General features: G+C 48.7%; 1 protein-coding gene and 1 long non-coding RNA gene across 10 annotated transcripts in view; one reads left to right on the forward strand and one right to left on the reverse strand.

The window, feature by feature from the left end:
- Window positions 1-5,267: 5,267 nt before the first annotated feature.
- LOC135297249 (uncharacterized) lies at window positions 5,268-9,335 on the reverse strand. 3 transcript variants are annotated; one of them, XR_010359293.1, is made up of 2 exons: window positions 8,789-9,335; window positions 5,268-7,873 (listed from the first exon to the last, which is right to left on the reverse strand). It is a non-coding gene; the product is annotated as an uncharacterized LOC135297249 (long non-coding RNA). The 3 variants fall into 3 exon arrangements; XR_010359291.1 differs by having other exon boundaries at window positions 8,455-9,122; XR_010359292.1 differs by lacking the exon at window positions 8,789-9,335 and adding an exon at window positions 8,121-8,259.
- MDGA1 (MAM domain containing glycosylphosphatidylinositol anchor 1) overlaps window positions 7,661-18,384 on the forward strand; it is a 174,549-nt gene continuing 163,825 nt past the window's right edge. For 2 of the 7 annotated variants that reach the window (XR_010359290.1, XM_064414573.1), the window contains exons 1-2: window positions 7,873-8,346; window positions 8,461-8,704. Coding sequence is in view for 4 of the 7 variants with exons in the window: in XM_064414573.1 (XP_064270643.1) it covers window positions 8,578-8,704 (127 nt within the window). In the remaining 3 variants the exon portion in view is untranslated. Of the gene's footprint in view, window positions 7,788-7,870; window positions 8,347-8,460; window positions 8,705-9,237; window positions 9,370-18,384 lie in introns of those variants that run through there. The other 5 variants (XM_064414574.1, XM_064414576.1, XM_064414575.1 and 2 more) reach the window with 5 other exon arrangements.

Below are 18,384 nucleotides of genomic sequence, written 5' to 3' on the forward strand. Positions count from 1 at the left end.
ATCCTGGCAAGAGCAGCTCCGCTGGTAAGCTGCCTCCCCAGGAGCAGTGTTTCAGTGCTACACAGAACTCACACACCTGTCTTGTGTCCCCGCGTAGCTCCAGCCACAGCCCCAGCTTCTCTAACATGATCAGAGCAACTCCAATGAAAAATATGTTGGTAAATAGGGTTGGTTTTTCTATAATTTCCTCTCAGTAGGGTTTTTCTGTTAATTCCTTGCATGTAGCATCTAGTGTTACTTAGTTTTACAGTAATGGTTCTTCTAACTCTGAATTGCTGTACAGTTGTATTACAAACATGTGAAGTTTAAACAGGGTATTTCACCATGGATTTACTAAAATTAATCCATTTACAGAGGGAAAACAAGGATGCTGCTGTGCCTAAAGGTTGTGAGAATATTTAAGCATAGAGGCAACATGGAATTGTGTTTCAGACTCACCCAAAGGTAAAGAGGGAGCAGCAATCCTTGGTGCATATGTGTGTGTGTTGTGTTTTACAGCCTTTCAGCAGTTCTGAACATTTTCTCTTCTTTCAACATTTCTTTTGCAACTTCTGGGTTTGTGCAATGAATTTTAAAGATATTTTCACTTCAACAGGCAGTTTGTTAAAAATGTAGCTGCAGTGTATCACTGGATAGAAGAGAAAAGGATGTGTGTGTGTGTGTGTGTGTGTGTGTGTGTACATAGCAGCTAACACAAAAAAAAAAAAAGAAAAAAAATCACTGGATCCTTGAGTCAAGTACTGCAGCAGAGGCAAACAACACCTGAAAATGAAGAGGCAATAGCAACATTTAAGGGTAGCTCATAGACTATGTGTAATATCCGACAAGGAAACTACTTCTGCGCAAGTTAACTGTAGGGGTTTTATTCTCAAACTCATTTAAAGCAGCTGAGCCTTCTGTGCTGCTTTTACACCATGGGCTAGATTTGGGTCATGAGAAGGGAGTGGCTTTTAGATTAAGTCAGAGGGGCCAACTACCCATGACTTTCTTTGTGTTCTACATTTCTCAAAGCACCTGGACTTCAGGCATTCAAGTTTTCATAATGTAATATAGGGTCAAAACACTGAGATTAAATAATATTTTTATACAAGTGATGTATGTGCAGAGACTGCTGAGGAGCACAAATGAGAGCTGAGAGACCTTGTCCTCGCAGATGAGCTCAGAGTATCCTCTCTCATGGAAGTAAGATTTGCAGCCCTCTATCCCTCTAGACCTCATCAGCTTACAGAGCCAAAGAAAGGAAGTTCAGTGGCACTGAGACATGCATTGCCCAGTAAGGCAGCTCTTTGCATTCTCTCCTTAAGCCTGGAAACCCTCTGATGTATTCACCTGCCACCCTGAGCTATAGGTACGAGCAGAGCAAGGAATGACAGTGAAACAGGCCATATAAGTCATTTTGAATTAAAACATAAGTGTCCACATCCATCTCTGAGTGCCTCTGGAAGAGATAAGTATACAGGGACCACTATATTTCCAACAAGAACTCTGGCCTCAGGATTTCCAAAACTCAGGTCAAAGCCGTGTTTATTTATAACACTCCTGGAAGGAGTTTGGGCAGAGGGAAGATAGGTCAGGCTTGGATAGTGGATTTGTGGTAGTGAAGAAAAATAGCAATTGGCTGGAAAGCTGCCAAAAAAAGAGTAGGAGTCAGCCTCCACCAGGCACTGGGCTGACTCGGGTATCTCCTGTCAAAACAGCCAGTGATGGGGACTGCACACCCATTCTCCTGGGTGCAACAAAGCCCATCCCAGCAGAGGTCTGACTGCCCAAGCTGTTCAGACTCCGGCAGTGCACATTGGCTTTGACAGCTACAGATTTCAATTCTTTTTTCATTGTTGTGTTGCAGTGAGAGGCCGGTGGAGAGCTGTACCTCTGAACAGCAGGGTATGGTCCCCCAGGAAGCAGTGGGGCTCCTTCAGGGATTGAATGGGATGTTCTTCTCTGCAGCCTGCCTGGCACACTGTTGGATCTTTCTGCAACCAGCTCTGCCAGCTTTTGTGGTCTGGGACGGATAGTGAAGAGGGATTCTGGCAGAAAATTAGTTTACTCTGCAGTTATCTTTTAATAACCAAAATACAAATGCTCAATTCTTGAAGTGAGAGTGGCTCTCTCTAAGGACAAAAAGGGACTGAGGAGCTTCTTATGTGTTATTTTAAGTCACTCTATGCTGATAAGATCAGCTTCCCACAAATGAGTGTGGCCACTGGGCAACTGAAGTGAGAACACCAGCTGGAGTGTTTTCTCACCAACTAGAGGTGTCAGGACATGTGAGCCACAGCCTTACCTGAGTGCTTCCACAGAAGTGACTCTGCAGGATGGCTTCCTCCTCTCATCAGGGAGACATGGTGTGCTGTCTGTGGCCAAAGGCTGCCTCCACCAAGACCTAAACAGGAAGGTGCCACCCAAGAGTTGTATGAGCCAATAAACCGTCCCTATGCTGTGAGTGGTTTTTAAGACCCCTCAGGGGAAATTCAAATAGCACTTTCTCCTGGGAGTGCTGACAATTGGTTCAAACACAGCCCTCTGGATGGACGCATCTACTTCAGGAGTAGCTCCTTTACTGTCACCTGCACCTCCACCTCAGGGCAGGGATCGCATGTTTTGGATCAGCTGCCTGGCACTGACAAAAGCTGCAATCGATGCACCTTTTGGTTGTAGTGGCAGAGGGCATGAACACGGGACAATCATGCTTGAACCCTTTGTCTCTGCTCTTTGTGAAAAAGTATCCCTCTCCAGCGCAGTCTGGGAGATGTGGACTAGGAGAGGGCACCGAGGCAATAAAAGGAAGTGGAAGAAAGGAAGAACAGGTTCCTTTGACCAGCACCAGCTTGACATTTTCTCAACTTGCTTTTTACACATGAAAGGGAAGGTGGGAAAGAAGAAGAAAGCATGAATGTAGAAGGAGAAGCAGGCAGAAGAGAAAAAAGATCAAAGAAAAGGTGAAACAAGAAAAGATGTTCCCAGTGATGCTGAGACACTTGTCTGCGCCCCTATACCAGCCCAAATCTGTCCTAAAGCATAAGAGGAAAAAAAACCCAACCCAGCAGGATCTCTGTCAGACTAGATATATAGGCTAAGAAGCATAGAGATTGGTAGCAAATATTGTGTTAAAAGCCTCTGGGTTTAGTGCACAAGCAGGGAGGGGGGAAGCGGGGAGAGCATGGGGTGAGCACTTGAGCTAGGGAGAGAAGAGTGGCCACACATTGAGATCACAGGGGCAAGGGATTGCAATGGCTTTCAAATAAGCTTTAACCAGGAAAGAGAAGTGTGTCAAAGTATAGCTGGGTGAAGGCAGGAGGCTGGAATAGCAGAATCCGATACAATAGCAACCAGCTGCCAGAAATCCCGGCACAGCCCCGTGACTGACAGCATCTGGGAAGTGCAGGGAGGAAGGGCCGTGAAGCTCAGGTAGGATGAACACCTTGGGTGAAGAATAGAGATGGACTCCCTCTCCATCACTCCTTTCAGTACCAAACACTATCTGTGCCGAGAAGAGATAATCAAAAATGCAGAGAATATACAAGAGGCTCAGAGGTACCACTAGTGGTGTAAAATGTATCTGGGAAGAAAGTGAGCACAGCATAGGTCTATTCCCTGGAGTGGAGATGAGGAGAACTGAGGACAGCAAAGCAGAAGCCTTGGGATTTATAGCCCTATCTTGGCATGCTTCATACTGAAAGCAGGAGATACCCAGGAGAATCTAGGACTGCAGCAGCACCAGCTTGGTGTTATGAATAATGGGAAACACTGCTCTAGGCCAGGGGAATGTTTTTGCACAGAGATTCTGATTCCAGCACTTCAGAATGGCAAACTAGGATTTTTTTAATGCATTTTTTTACCGTTTTCTTGGGAAGAATTAAACAGAAAGAAAATGGACAGCAGGTAGTTCAGCTGCATCCTGTCATTGTAGCTTTGCCCAGCTTCTCATCTTCCTGGAGTTTGTGTGTTGCAGAGTACTTGGTGCTGCTGTGTCTAGTTTGTTTGCAGCAGTTTGAGGGGGCTCCCCTTCCTCACACACACTGGCTTTCCCTAGCCTTTCCCAGTTCCCCCTCTTAGGCTCCTTTGCTGCCCGATTTCGCTGCCTCAGGTCAGACAGTTGCCCTGTTCCACACTGCTGCAGAACCTGCTCCAGCTCAGAAGCAGCACAGGAACAACTCTGTATGCTCAGCTCCTTGATGCAGACCTACGATGCAGTTAGAATCCCCTTGTTTTCCCATCTCCCTGCTAACATCTCTGCTGCAGTGCTAGAGTCCTCCAGCTTTCCCCTTCCCAACTCTCATTTCTCCTGCAACATTTGGAGTCACCCTGGCTTTGCCCATTGCCTCTATGGGGCTCCATTATGTTCCTTTTCTATTCCTACTTTCTATTTCTACTCCCTTTCAGTAGGCATAGCAAGGGAAATGTTGCAGTAAAGCTTCCATATTCGTGTAGAAGGAGGGAGGGGAGGAAGAGATCAAACTTCATAGATCCTGGAGACAATCTTGGATGGGTTGCTGCGAAGAAAATGAACAGGAAAGAGGTGATAGAAATGTCAGGCCACAAGCTGAAGAGATCACCGGGGTCCAGAGACAGTTACATCATCCCAGGAAAGAATGAAATGACAGACTGCACCAGAGTACAGCATGAAAACATTGACACAGAGATAATTAATGTTCGTGCAACTGGACCTTGGCCTCACATGGTTCTTCAATCGCTTCCTGCCTGGTGTCATGCTTTATGTGATTTGCTCTCTTTGAACACAGCAGCTGTCCCAGAGACTGTCTACCTCTTAACAGAGCTGTGAAATATAGGTGATGGAGTGTGTATAAATATTTCAGAGACAGGACTCATTTGACAAGTGGGGTCTTGAGAAGTGACCGGAGACACTGACTCCCAGATGGAAAGATGGGACAAATATGTTCTATGGAAACAGTCAGGGGGGAGGAAAGGCATCCTTCATCTTTGCTTTCTGACAAGTAGAATCACTACAGGGTATGGTTTCCCCATAACAAGTAGCTTGCTTAGGAAGTGTGCATGGGAGTGCTGCCTTTCTGTCACCCATTGGAAACTCCATAATTATGAATGCTATGATTTATTAGGCCTCCAGCAATAATTATTAATTACCTTATTTAGCAAATGCAGTTATGTTCTTGGGTTTTGGCAGTATTTTTTCCTACTCAGAATGTACTTTGGCAGTTTACTTTGAAATTCATCTTTCATAAGCATTTGTGCCAGTGAAACATGAGCATGTGCATTGAATAATAACACAAAAAAAGGGGTGCAAAGCATACATTTTTTGGATTTTTTTGACTCATTAGTCAGATACGTAATTCATACTCATTCAAACACCGAGAACTATTCCATCGTTTAATGAGAATCCCTGAAAAAAAATAATGGAAGGGCTACAAAATGCCACATAAATATCCTTATTTCAAGATTATGCATAGAAAAGAACAAGACTCATGTCTCCACAGTTTTATTTTATCACCACGAAGCTTCCTAGATCTGCAAACATCTCTTCATATCGTTTTCCTTGGGTTGCCTTCAGCCTCCTGTGTGGAGATGTAGACAATTTTATTTTGTCTCATTATCATCAGCTCCTGCTTCTCCTCATGCCCAGGAGAGGATCCACCTGTCCTTCTGGTGCTGGCTGCCTCCTTCTACCCATGCACCCTTTACTAACATTGCAACCACCCACTGCAGGAAGGATTAAATCCTTCTCAGATAAGGGTTTATTGTATTAAAGAATAAATTTGCTCACATCAGGTGCTTTCACAGGTGCCCTGCTCTATGCCATCAGCTATGGAAAAGGCACGGAGCCTTTGTGAAAATAACAGTTTGTGAAAATAACAGTGAAAATAACAAAATAAGGCGAATTTTCCCTTAGTTGTAGCAAAAAGAAATACAAAGGGAAAAAAAATCCTAAACCACCACAAAAACAAACAAGGCAGTTTTATACTGGTGGTACGCTGATAAGTGATAGAGTCCAGTGGGAAATTGCCTGCCATGGCATCCTGCATGGATGCCGGGCCCTGGGGGGACGCTGGGCTCTGGGCTGATGCTGTCCTGTATCGTTGCTCTCTGCCTGGGGCATGCTTGTGCTTTTCTCTTTCTGACTGAGCACCGTTTACAATAGGAATAACTACTTGCTAATTAGGGGCTATATCTATTAATTGCTTGTTTGTTATAGAGCATGACTGAGCAGCCAGCCGCTCTTTGGGCCATATCTTTTGATTATTTTTTTTTTTAATTACATTTTCCTCCAGGCAGTGACCTGTTCACATGACAACTCAGTGCCCGCCGGGTCCCGCACCCCTGGCCAGCTGCGGCGGGCGTGGATGCAGCGCCGGGACCCCCGGGGGCAGCGCGCCCAGCCCACGCGTGGCCCAGGGGGGGGGCAGCCCCGAGGAAAAGCCGGAGAGGACTCGCTGTCGCTAAGGGACACCCGCATCAGCCCGTGCCCGGGAGCCCCGGCTGAGGCAGCGCTGGGTTAGAGGCGAGCCGGGAGCAGAACGCGCCGCCGAGAGCGTTTCCACGGCGCTGGCTCCGCTTTACGGTCTGGCTCATCGCTATGGACCCGGGACACGCACGGGTGGGCTCGCCAGCTCGGCGGCGAGCAGGTCTAGGCTTCCCAGAAGTAGCGTTTTATCTCCCTAGCAAAGCAGACGGAGACAGGGATGGTGAAGCAGGGCCCCGCGTGGCCCGCGCTGCCGCTGGTGATGCTCGGGGCTCGCTCAGCATCCTCCTCCTCCTCCTCCTCCCGGCCTCTCCCGGGCCCTGAGCATGCACAGCTTCCCCGCTCCGGGTTTCACGTGGGAGCATGGCCAGGGCCGGGCCGGGCCCCGCACAGCACCCCCGCCCCGCCGCTCCCCAGCAGCATGCACAGGGCAGCCCCGCCAGCCTGCAACCTACCTGGGGGCCCCAAAAACTTTGCTGGCACCTGCGAGCACCAGCACGGGAGACACCCCGGAAACCTGCGCTGTCCCCCATCCCTTGGCATCTCACGTCCCAGCCGGGAGAAGCCGACCTTGCCGCGCGGGTCCTGAGGATGAGAGCACCCCGGACTGACAATCGGTCTCCCGCCCGAAGCAAGTCCCTCTTTCTCCCATTCCTGCGGTCCTGTCCATGATTGGGCCGGGGCGAGGCGTGGGGAAGCTCGCAGAATTGGGCAGGAGGCAGGGCTCTCCCCGGCACGCCCGCTTTAATTGGCTTTTTTTTTTTTTTTTTTTTTTTTTTTTTTTTTTTTTTTTTTTTTTTTTTTTATGCCAAGGGTAATGAAATGGTGAAGAGGGTAGGGGGAAAACCTGGAAAGCCAAGCGAGTAGGAAATCAGGCGCGGCGGCAGAGGCGGCAGGCAGGCAGGAGCCAGGGCCGGGCCGGACGCCCCGTCGGGGGCGGTGAGCGCAGAGCCCCGGGGCCGCCGGGGCAGCGGCGGCGTTCCCGGCAACTTCTGCGGGAGATTGTGGCGCTTCAGGAAACAGCGGTGGGGTACAGACCTCCCAAGCGGTTTCCAGCTGGCGTCTGACGGGAGTAGCTCAACTTGGTCCGTCTTCCTGTCCCTTATTGCCGGCTACCTTCCAGCTGCAGCCCCTTAGTTCCCACCAGGAGCTCCGGCAGCCGTCCAGGGGAGAGACACGGGCTCCTGGACAGCTGCAAATCCTCTGCGAGGCGGGCGGAGCAGGCAAGCACGGAGGCGACGCACCCACCCGAGGCTGGCACACAACATCAGGGAAAGTTTTGACGGGCGAAGGACCTGGCAGGCTGGGGAGGAGGCGAGGAGAGCCGGGCTGAGCTGCAGGCGCTGCGAGGGTGCGTGGTCTGTCTGCTCCTCGGCTGCTTCTCCCTTCAGGCTGGTTGGGGCGGTGCAGTGCAGCTGGGGGAGCTCTTGGGAGCCGCTTTAAAAAAAAAAAAAAATTAAAAAAAAAATCCTTCCTGGATTTGATTAATTACAACAATCCCCTCCTCAGAAGATCTGGAAAAAGAGGAGCGAGAATCACCTATCCCTTCCTCCGCCTTTCAGCAGCTGGCTCCTACCCCCCACCCTCGCTTCCCCCCTTTTTCTCCACCTCCTTCTCCTTCTCCCCGTCCGCTCCAGGGGCTGCGGCCAGAGCCTCGTCAGGAGGAGGGAGGGTGAGGACTCACTCAAGTTGGCCCCAGTTGGCAGCACTTCGGGCAGCGCGGGACTTGGGGCAGCGCTCGGCAGCTCCCGCGGAACAAAGGAGCCCGGGCTGGCCCGGGTCCTGCTCCTGCCCGGCCCGGTGCCGGCCCGGTGCCCCTGGGCTGGCCTTTCCCCGCACCCCGAGTGCGGGTGCGGCTGCCTGTTCGCCTGGAGATCCTCGAGCAACCTGGAGAGGGGAAGCGGGAAGCGGTACTCCGCGTTTCTGCCCTCCCTGCCTCCTTCTCTCGCTCTCTCCCTCCTTTCTCTCTTTTTTTTTCTTTCTCTTTTTTTTTTTTTTTCCTAAATTTTAAATTTTACCCCCAGGTGGCCCCTGTGTGGGGGTCCCTTCCTCCGCCCGAGGGGCGCCGGTGCCCGGCGCGGAGCGGGGCGCATGGGGCGGCGTTTCAGGAGGCTCTCGGCTGCTCCTTGCTCCCCCGCCGGATGCTGCCTGAGCTGTTTTGGCTGTTTTTCTTCGCCGGCGATGAAGGCTCTGCCTTGAAGATGGACATGATCTGTTTTTTATTCCTGTCTCTGTTGCCGGTGTACAGCAGGGGACAAGGGGTGTACGGTAAGAGACGCTGTCGCTGTTTGCCACGGAGGGGTGGGGGGCGAGGGCGCAGGCGGCGGCGGGGGGATCAAAGTTAAAAAGCACCTGCAGGAGAAAGTAAATGATGCCGCCGAACCTCGTCTCAGCCTGAGCGGAGAGACTGACGCAGCAATAGGGCTTCCAGCGCCCGTAGCTACTTCATAATTTCTGGCCGAAACCTCTGGCCGCCTCCCGTGTCCGAGTCCGCCGAGCTGGCACGGAGGGGCCGCGGGCGGGACTGCCGCCGGGGGAGCGGCTGGAGCCCCGGCCCTGCCGGCCCGCTCCCCACCCGCCGCGCGTGGGGACGCCGCGCTGGTGTCGGCGGGGGCGGCTCCGGCAGCACCTCCGAGTTGCATTTTCTTTGGGGCAGGGGGAGGACGGAGGATCCCTTCTCGGCGATGCGCTTGCGGGTTTCCTTGCTCTCAGGACCACCGGCACGGGGAAGCGGGGAGAAGAGAAGGGCGTGCGGGCTGCCCGGTCTCTCCCTGCGTGCCGGGGGCCGCCCGCTCCCGCCGCCGGCACGGCTCCACCCGGCACGGCTCCGCCCGGCTCGGCTCCCCACGGCCAGCCCCGCCGGGCTGCCCGGTGGGGGGCGAGGCGAGACTGCTTTTGCCCTGTGGAACTTCGCGGCTGATTTTCTTCTTAAGGTGATGGAGATGGGTGGGTGGTGGTCTGTGGCAGAGATGATGCCGAGCTGCTTGATTTTTTTTTTTCCTTTTTTAATATTATTATTTTTGCATTTACGGAGCTTACTTCCTCTCCTTGTTTGCAGGCAGGGTGGCAAATGGCGAGCTCGGGTGGTCTCCTCATGAGAGGTCTGGCTTCCGCAGCCCCTCAGTGCGAGGGCAGAGGCGGGGGATGCCACCCCGTGCTGCCGAGCACAAGCCCCGGGCTGAGAGAACACCCGGGGTTTACTTTAGCCAGACGTGCAGCCCCCCTTTCCCTCTCCCAGCCCCCTCTGAATTCTTGCTTTACAAGATCTGCATTTCCAATACACTGGGAAAAAATAAATAAAAGCAACCCACAAGACTTGTCTCTCATAACAAGCCGGCTTTATCTTGGCTTACAACTCAGTTGTGCGTTGCTGTTAAGTCCTTCTGGAAGGCATGCCACTGCCTCTAACAAGCCAAGCTCTCTGAGCTCTGAAGAGAGACCCCAGTGAGAGAGTCCAGCCCCCCCTCTCCCTCTTTTTTAACAGCACGCAGCCAGTCTCTTGTGTGAGCTCTGGCAAAGATCAGTTCAGTCTCACTGACTATGGGTAAGTCTTTGTAGGTCACTTTTTAATGATGTATTTCTTTAATGGAAACAATTCCTCCTTTCTCCTTGAGGACTGGGATGTTAATTTGAGTTTGGGTCTGTTCTGTAAAATAACCGTTGTAAACAGAGGGTGTTTAGCTTCCTTTATTTTTTTCTTTCTTCTTCTCAGTCTATGTGTTTTCTCCCAGTCTGCATATCCAGACGAAAATTGTATGACCCTTGAAAGGCTGGAAGGATGAGTAGTAGAATGAGTTTGTGGTACAGAAACCTGGTCAGGGCATATAATTTAATCTTTTAAAACAGGTGATCTGCTTCTAGCTGAACTTTTATTGTTTCACTTCAGTGTTTTTGCTGCTGAATAGCTAGCTGTCAGTTGCTGTAGAATGGACTCACTGCTTAGAATTGTAGCAAGAGGGACAGAGCTTAAAACCAGGTTTGCTTGAATGTGCTTTAGAGGGTAGCCTGTTGTATTTTTTCATACACTTCAGTGAACTTGCATTTGACAGAGTTGCTGCTATTAGATCTTCAGAATAACTTACTGATGTTTTTGTCTTTTTCTCTCAGAGAGAGATTGAAGACGCTGTGTACAAAAGAAAGCACAGATGCACACATACACTAAGATGAAGGCATCCTTTTAAGCCAAAATCGTCCACTACTTCTATCTGTTCTCTTACTTAACTACACAAAGGGGAAATCTAGTGTCTTCCTTCCTCTTTCCACCCCTACCTCTTCAAACTATCGAACAACAGGAGCCTTAATAGGCAGTTGTCGCTGAGTGCAGCCCAGAGCAGTGTCTCGTGGAATCAGCACACTGCAAACTTGGACGGTGACTAATAGTTTTCATATTGTCCTTACCAATTCTGCCTTCAGTCCACTACCCTGGGCTGATTTCATGCCTTCTGCAGCCAGCACTGTTTCTTTGGATGTGAAGTTGCTGTTACTGATGGCTCAAGCAGAGCTGGATTAATATTGTTATATGTGTAAGGATAAATAAAAAGCAGGATTAGAAATTAGTCCCACTGCCCCCCCTCCACTTGGGTTTTTCCTCTATATTGGTCTCTTGCCATAGCTTCAAGCTGTACTTCAGCATTCTGTGTTGTGAATGTCAATCTCATGTGGCACCTAATGTAAAAATTATGGGAACTCATGTGTCACGGTTCAGATCTCTTTTCCTGCCTTTGCATATTGGCAGTGGAGACTGGGGAAGGCATCTGTATGGGTCTATAAATATATTTTACTTTAGCAAATCTCCTGAGATTAAATCAGATTAAACAAGATAAAGTATCCATGTGATGTACCCTTTAAATAATACACCCACATGGATGTGCACAAAAGACCTCTGTCTGGGAGAGCAGAGTCGTTGGAGAGGTTTATTGAGATGAATGGTATAAATAAAATGTGGATAAGGGGGGTTCTGGGAAAGAAGCATTTGCAATTGAGGTGCAATTTAATTAGGAGTCAAGGTGCTTTTTGCCTACTACCTGAAGAGGCTTGTTATATAAATTGGCATTTGTTGTAATGACTGAAGTGTGTCTGAAACCCTCTTCTCATTAGCTGATCCCATTCTTTCAGCCTTGTTTGTTGCAGTGAGACAAGGCTGGCCTGATGGGGAAGGCAATTCAGCAGGCTGCCAAGAGGCAACTTTTATCAGCCTTTTGTGGTAGCCTGTTTCCCAGACTGCATGTGCTTTTCAGTCCTGGTGTGTTAATGCTGCTGGTCAAGATGAGAAGCCAACTATAATAGATCTCTAGAAAATGTCAGAATTGAGGAGGAGGAGGAAGGAAGAGGTAAGGAGACAGGGGACTTGCCCTTCAAGGCTTGTAGTTATCAACACTTAAAGACTGTAAGTTTTAGATTGAGAGGGGAGGATTGGGGCGTGGTGGTGGCATTCAAAGGGAAAAGCATGCCTCTTTCCTCCTACTCTGCTTTCTAGATTCCAGGCCTTGGGTAGCTCTGGTTTGGTGTGCACAGTGCTGCTGCTGTGCTTGCTCCATGTGCACTGTATAATTAACATTTCTGGGTTGTCTTGCAATTAGCACAGTCCCACTGATCAGCAGCAGCCTTTCGGGCAGAATAAGAAAGTGAGATGTTTTGTTCCCTGCCTCTCCTGATTCAACTGCAGAAAAGACATTGCAGGAATGAGCATCACTGTGTGTGGTGAGGGTGATGGAAATGTTTGGGCTGGGCAGCAAGGAAAGCTGCCTGGCACCATGATCAGAGGGACTGGATGGGCTGCACTTGAAACTAGCAGGGTGAAGCACTTGGAGCATTGGGTGGTCCTGCCCGGGCCTTGCAAGTGGGGAATAAATGACCTGTAAAGGTTCTTTGTTTTAAGAGACACCATCACATTGAATCATCCCTGAGATGCCACTACAGACAACAAAAAAAAACAAACCACCCCAAACTAGTGGAAGGCTGTTTTCTTGTGTCTGTGATGGAGGAGTGTCATAGTAAAACATATCCGGTGTTTAGGCTATAAACATCCACACTTTTTCATTTCATGTACACATGACATGATTTGTTTCCTGCTCCTTTTGCCTGTTTTTTGTTTTTATTTTGAGTTTTTTTGTTTGTTTGTTTGTTTTTGTTAGGTTGTTTTTTGTTTTTTAAGTAAAAAACCACTTTTCCTAGAGTTTTTTTCATGTGGACTGCCTCACACCCTCCTTACACCCATATGCATATGCAACCTATATGCATCCATATCTTCTGCTGACAGGGGCACAGACACTCTAATGTCACCTGGAGCCCGCTGATCTGAATCCATCCCTCTCATGCCTATGCCTAGAACTATTTTGCCAGCAGTATCAGGGGGCCAAGACATGGAGCTCTTCAAGTACCTTGCTGTCATCTCAGTGTACCCTGTGTCTTCAGAAATGGCTGAAGAGATTGCTAGTTAAAGGAATGATGAAGCTGGCTCCTGTGAGCCACTTCTTGGCAGTGCTTGAGCACAGTGGCCCTCAAAACTAAATATGTGTGTTTGTGTGTGTGTGTGTACACATATATACATGGATGTACACACATCCTTTGTGCTCAGTAATTTCTCTTTGCTGTCCAGCTCTTAAATCTGTGTTGGCCTAGGCTGTATAGTCTTTTGAGGAATGAGTTTTCTAACTGGAGTGCCATAGGACTAGTTTCACCAATGGACTAGGTTGGTTCAAGATTTGCATAGTTCTTGACCGGCTCTTATATGTCAAGGCATTAAATCTCTCCAGCTTAAGAATACCTTTCTGTTCTTCAGTTGCAATGTGTCACATTCACTCTTCTGTGACACTAGAGCCTCTGGTTTTAGGTCAGGTCAGTAGCTTCACACACCAGATAAGCCCTCAATTGACTTTAATATGCGGTACTAGAAAACTGACATTATCCTCTTGACAGGTTGTTTGCAACTTGCTGGGTGAAGTCAAAATATTTCACTATAGGTGTCATCAGAAACCACCATCCTATGCTAATTTTTGTGGGAACATGAAGACAGATGTTGAATAATTTGACATGAGCAGCACAGCTTTTAAAATTATCACCGTGTCAGGTTCACACCAGAGTTTCTGAGATATATATATATGATTTAAGATGAGTTTGAAAGAGGGGGGAGGTGGGTGTAGTGACTCCCCATAAGTGGAAGGTGCAGCAGAAGATGGCCCTGGACGTTCAAGACAGTAATTCAGTAGTGGCAGTAAGGGGTGCTGTGCTGCTGAGGCTGCTGTTCTTATTTTGAAGTAAAGATAAAAATGATTTCCATGCTGGTAACTCAGTGATCTTGTGACACTTCCCATCAACCAGAAGCCCTACAGTTTTGCCTGTGTTTTGATGAGTTACTGCTATTCTGCTTGCTTGAATAGTGCGGTTTCAGGCTTCCCGTCCCTCCCTCCATACACACTGTGCTCTCTTGGTTCATTAAGCATAGTCTATTAGCATTAAGCTAAGAACCATGCCTGCATGGCTATGGCTTGTTATCAGGAGGGCAGAGGTGGGGGGGAGTGGGGAAAAATTGCCTTCTGCCCAGTGCCAGTGTGCTGATAAAAGCAGTAGAGAGAGGTGCATTTCTGCTAGTGAAAGACAGCTTGGGGTGGGAGGTGTTTCTTACTCCATTAATAGAAATGTCCCAAACCCTGCCTGCAAAAGGCTTCTTTAGGTGGCATAAGGGAAGTCCACAGGCAACGGGTTTGCATGTGTAGCTCTGGGGAGACAGTTCACTGGTGGAGTTCTCCTCAGGCGAGATGCTGGTATTTTTTTTGTGCAGAGGGGTTGCTGTGTTGTGTTGTCAGAAGGGCTGTGCTTTGCTGTGGGGAAGATGAGCCCTCTAGACAAGAGACAGTGGATAATGTTGGTTTGTTGTTGGAAAGGCAGTGGGTGCCCACATCTGGCAATACAAGATGTGTTTCTTTAGGCCATACCTGGTAGCCCAGATCTTAGGTATGCTGAAACTGTTAAGAAAACTTTGAGACCATTTCTGCTCTCAGGCAGTCAAGGTGAACACACCACGTGCCTGTGTCTCAGTGACTTTCTGCTGATCATCATCCTCTGGTGTGGTACAGGTTTAAATTCAAAAGGGAAAAATGTGCCAGTGTGCCCTGAGCTTCTCGAAGAAAGGGGAGGGCTATGGCATTGACACCACTCAGAAGAATGCTGATCTGGGAAGGCCTTCAGGATCTACCAGAGAGAGTGATGTGTTGAGAAGTGGAAAAGGAGAATTTGTGTATTTTATGTCTCTGTGCCCATGTTTAACTGGTGAGATCTCTTGTAGAATCCAAACTACTTGGATCTGAAAAGAAAAAGAGCTCTTATCTGCCCCTCATTTGCGGAAGGTGATTGAAGAAACAACAACAAAAATTTGTTTCTTATAGCTAAGCACTTGCCTGCTGCTTAAAAGAAGAAATTAAATGTGTGAACATCCATGGAGCTGAGACTCAAAAGTGCTGCATTAAAGAGCTAGGAAAGAGCTGGAGAAGTGGAGGAGGAAAAGGAGATCCTGGGCTACAGCTGATCTGGTCTCAACGAAATTCAGGCAGGAGAAGGGCTGTCACCACCAGGTCAGCTGGGACAGCACATGCTGCGAGGCCGAGAGCCTTTGTGCCCAGTGTCAGGTGTTCCCCGGAGCAAGGTTTAGACTCCCGCTTATTTTCTGTGACTTCTGCCCACGCAGCAAGCGCCGCCGCAGGCGGTTCCTGCTGCTTCCCCTCCCACCCGAGGAAGAGGCTGCCCGTCCTTCCCGCCCTGCCGGCGGCTGCTCTCCAGCTGTGGCTGCGGAGCACATCTGGGCGGCGGGGCCGCGCCTCCGCCGCTGCCCGGCAGAGGGAGGCGTTGCGCGGCCCCGCGGGCCCGGCCAGCGCCCCTTTCCCGGGAGAGAGCGCCGGGATTTCCCCGGGACACGCTCCCGGGATGTCCCCGGCCGGACACGCGTGGGCCGGGCTGGGCGCAGCTCTTCCCGTGGCCGCCTCGGCGACTTCGGGCGGGACCCTGCTGTCATTCCCGGCGTCTTCGGGGAGGCTGTGTGGGAACGAGCGCCCGGGATGGATGGAGCTGCCGCCTCCGGGTTTTGGGGCTGGCTGCCTGCGTGTGGCTTTGCATCTGTCCCGGGTTTGTTTTAGGATCTGGAGCTCTGTCAAACTGTATCCAAGCACTACACAACCACCCCACTCCCCGTTTCGTTTTGTTTTGTTTCGTTTTTTAATAATTTCCTCTTTTCTGTTTGTTTTCCACTCTCTCCTGGATTATGAATGTGCTATTCTTCCACTCCTTGTCCACTTCCAAACAAAGATTTTTCAAAAAAGTGAGTGCAGGCCTCTTAAATCCTTCATTAGGTTTTCCCTCTCCCTCTCCCTCTCCCTCTCCCTCTCCCTCTCCCTCTCCCTCTCCCTCTCCCTCTCCCTCTTCTCTTTTTTCCCCTTAACATATCTGTCTAGTTGTTGTTTGGGGATTTGTGTTTTGTTTTGGTTTGTTTGTTTACACTTTTGTTTGGTTGGTTTTGGTTCTCAAAAAGGTAGGATTAAAGAAATTTGAATGGATACGAGGGAAGAGGGATATTCACACACGGCCTTGCTCTGGGAGAGGAAGAAAAGACACAAGGTGATGTCTGACTATCGGGCTTTAAAACTCTCAGTTGAGGTCGTTAGTGCTGTGATATTTCTGTAGCCTTGGTTCTGTGGCACAGCAGAGTCTGAGTGGCCCACAGCAGAGGTATAGGGTTGATGCTGGTTCTTTGGCCCCTGGAAAACATGGCTTGCAGGAACCTTAGCCTAGGGCAACATTGTCTTCTGAGCATTGTGGCTACGTGCAGAGAGTTCTTTCCACCACTGTATTTGCCACGCTGTATCCAAGGCCAGCTTCTGACTACTAAAGTTTTTATTTTAACACCCAATACTATGGCCCATGGCTGGCAAAAGGAGACACCCAAAGTTAGCCAGGGAAGTAGAGAGGCAGCTGAATAGAAATAATTAGTTCTTGAAATTTTCCATTTGTTCTTCTAGACTAGGCAATGTGGTTACTCCAGTGTGTGCTTCTGACTGTATTCCCAAAGTGAAGAGAGAGCTTTATGGTTCTGGTAATGCTTGAACTCCTCTGAGAAGGATGCTCCTTCTGCAAAGCACTCAGTGTTCTCAGTACTGTGCTAGCAAGGAACAGCTGTGTAGACACAGTTATGCATTTCAGTGGTTGTGGATGGAGCAGGACAGCCCACTGGGGACAGCCGTTGTGCTGGAGTGGCCTGGTGATGTGCAGTCACCAGCGCTGCTCTGCGGGCAGGTCACGGCCCTGTGCTGGGCTGCAGAGCTCCAGGGAGAGGGTGCATCGAGGCGGCAAGCAAGGACCTCAAGCAGCTTTTATTGCTCTAGCCAGTCCCTTGCTTTCCTGTGGCTCCTTTTTCACTCCTGCTGCAAATCACTCATGGCTGTTACCCTTTGCTTTAGCTTGCATAAGGGAGACACCGCCAGTGTAACTAAAAATCCTCCTGGCTGTGATCTGCTGGCTTGTGGTTTCTCTCCACTGTGAGCTGTAGCATAGGACAAATGGCATCCAGATACTTTTGCTGGGCTCCTTTAAATGGAAGTGGCAGGGTGAGGATAGCAATTGACAAAGGTGCAGTAAGAACGGCAGTTTCTGAAGACAAATAAGCAAATGTTGCCTAGAGAAGAACTGACAAAACATTGAAAGCTGAAGTCAAGCTGTGAGAAAAGCTTTAGGATGTCTGCAGGTGGACATTTAATACAAGAGTAACTGCTTGCTATTGCTGCTCCTGTTTCAGAAGGAAATGGTCCTTCACTAATTAGCGTAAATTGTTTTAAAATAAATGTGGATGAGAATCTTGTGCATCTCTTGTGTGCCTTTGTGATGAAATAAAAAGGAAAAACAAAGATGTGATTCAGACAGATGTTTCAAAAACGTGTCAAAATGGGTTTTGCTTACAAATACTGTTTCACCTTCTGGTGCTTGTTGCATGCCTTGCATAGCAGAAAAAAGGCATTTGTAGATTTAGAGTGAAGAATGATTGTCTTTTCCTAAGTTTAATAAATGGATTATTCTAACTTGGAGCATTCCTCAAAATAGTAGAACAGTGAGAACTTGAGGCTCGTAAAAGTAACCTGAGCAGCAAGAGCCAGCTGGCGATGGGAGACTGAATTCCTCTGCCAGTCATGGGATTTCAGCTGGGGTGTTCAGAATATTTAAATGGTAGGGGCATCTACAGTTGATAGACCCTGAAAATCCCTCTCATGGTGTACATGTAGGATTTCTTGTGGGCTTATGTGTCTCCCATCCCTTTAATATCTATGAGCTTCCACCTTTACAATGCTTCTGTTTCTTGGTTATTCCACTCTGCGTGTGGGGAAATGAGATGGAGATAAAGTGATTTGCCGATGGCAGAATGGAGAATCGAACATCAGCAAAGTTTTAACTATCCTTTTCTCTCTGGTAAAATGCAGTTGGTATTAAGTGCAATCCCTGTGGCTGATAGATCCAAGGTAAATACATCCTAGAAAAGAAGGCACGAGACATTGAAAATAGGCTCTGATCCAGTTATCACCAAATCAGGCTTTTTTAGTAAGAAAACAAAACCATGTTTTGTCGTTCACTACTAATTTAGCTCATCTTTGGCATGGGTTCAAATTTATTTTAGGACACCCTTTGGAGCTCTTCTAGAAGTTAAGCACCAGAGAGGCAGAAATGTTTCAGTTGTGGGTACACACGTGGCTTTGCTGTGCTTGGATTTGCAGGAGGATCAGTTTTGGAAACTGTTGACTCACTGCAACAATTTAAATTATTTTGCACTTGATCAAAGAAGCAGTATTTCTTGCTATGGAAAACTTCTGTCATGAATGGACGAGGTTAAATGAATATTGATGGTACCTAGTAGAAAGACAGAAAGGATTTGTTTGCCATGAAGGAGCAAAGTTTTGGGATGGTTAGAAAAGCAG

Source organism: Passer domesticus, chromosome 3 (assembly GCF_036417665.1).
Source record: "Passer domesticus isolate bPasDom1 chromosome 3, bPasDom1.hap1, whole genome shotgun sequence".
Taxonomy (NCBI): Eukaryota; Metazoa; Chordata; class Aves; order Passeriformes; family Passeridae; genus Passer; species Passer domesticus.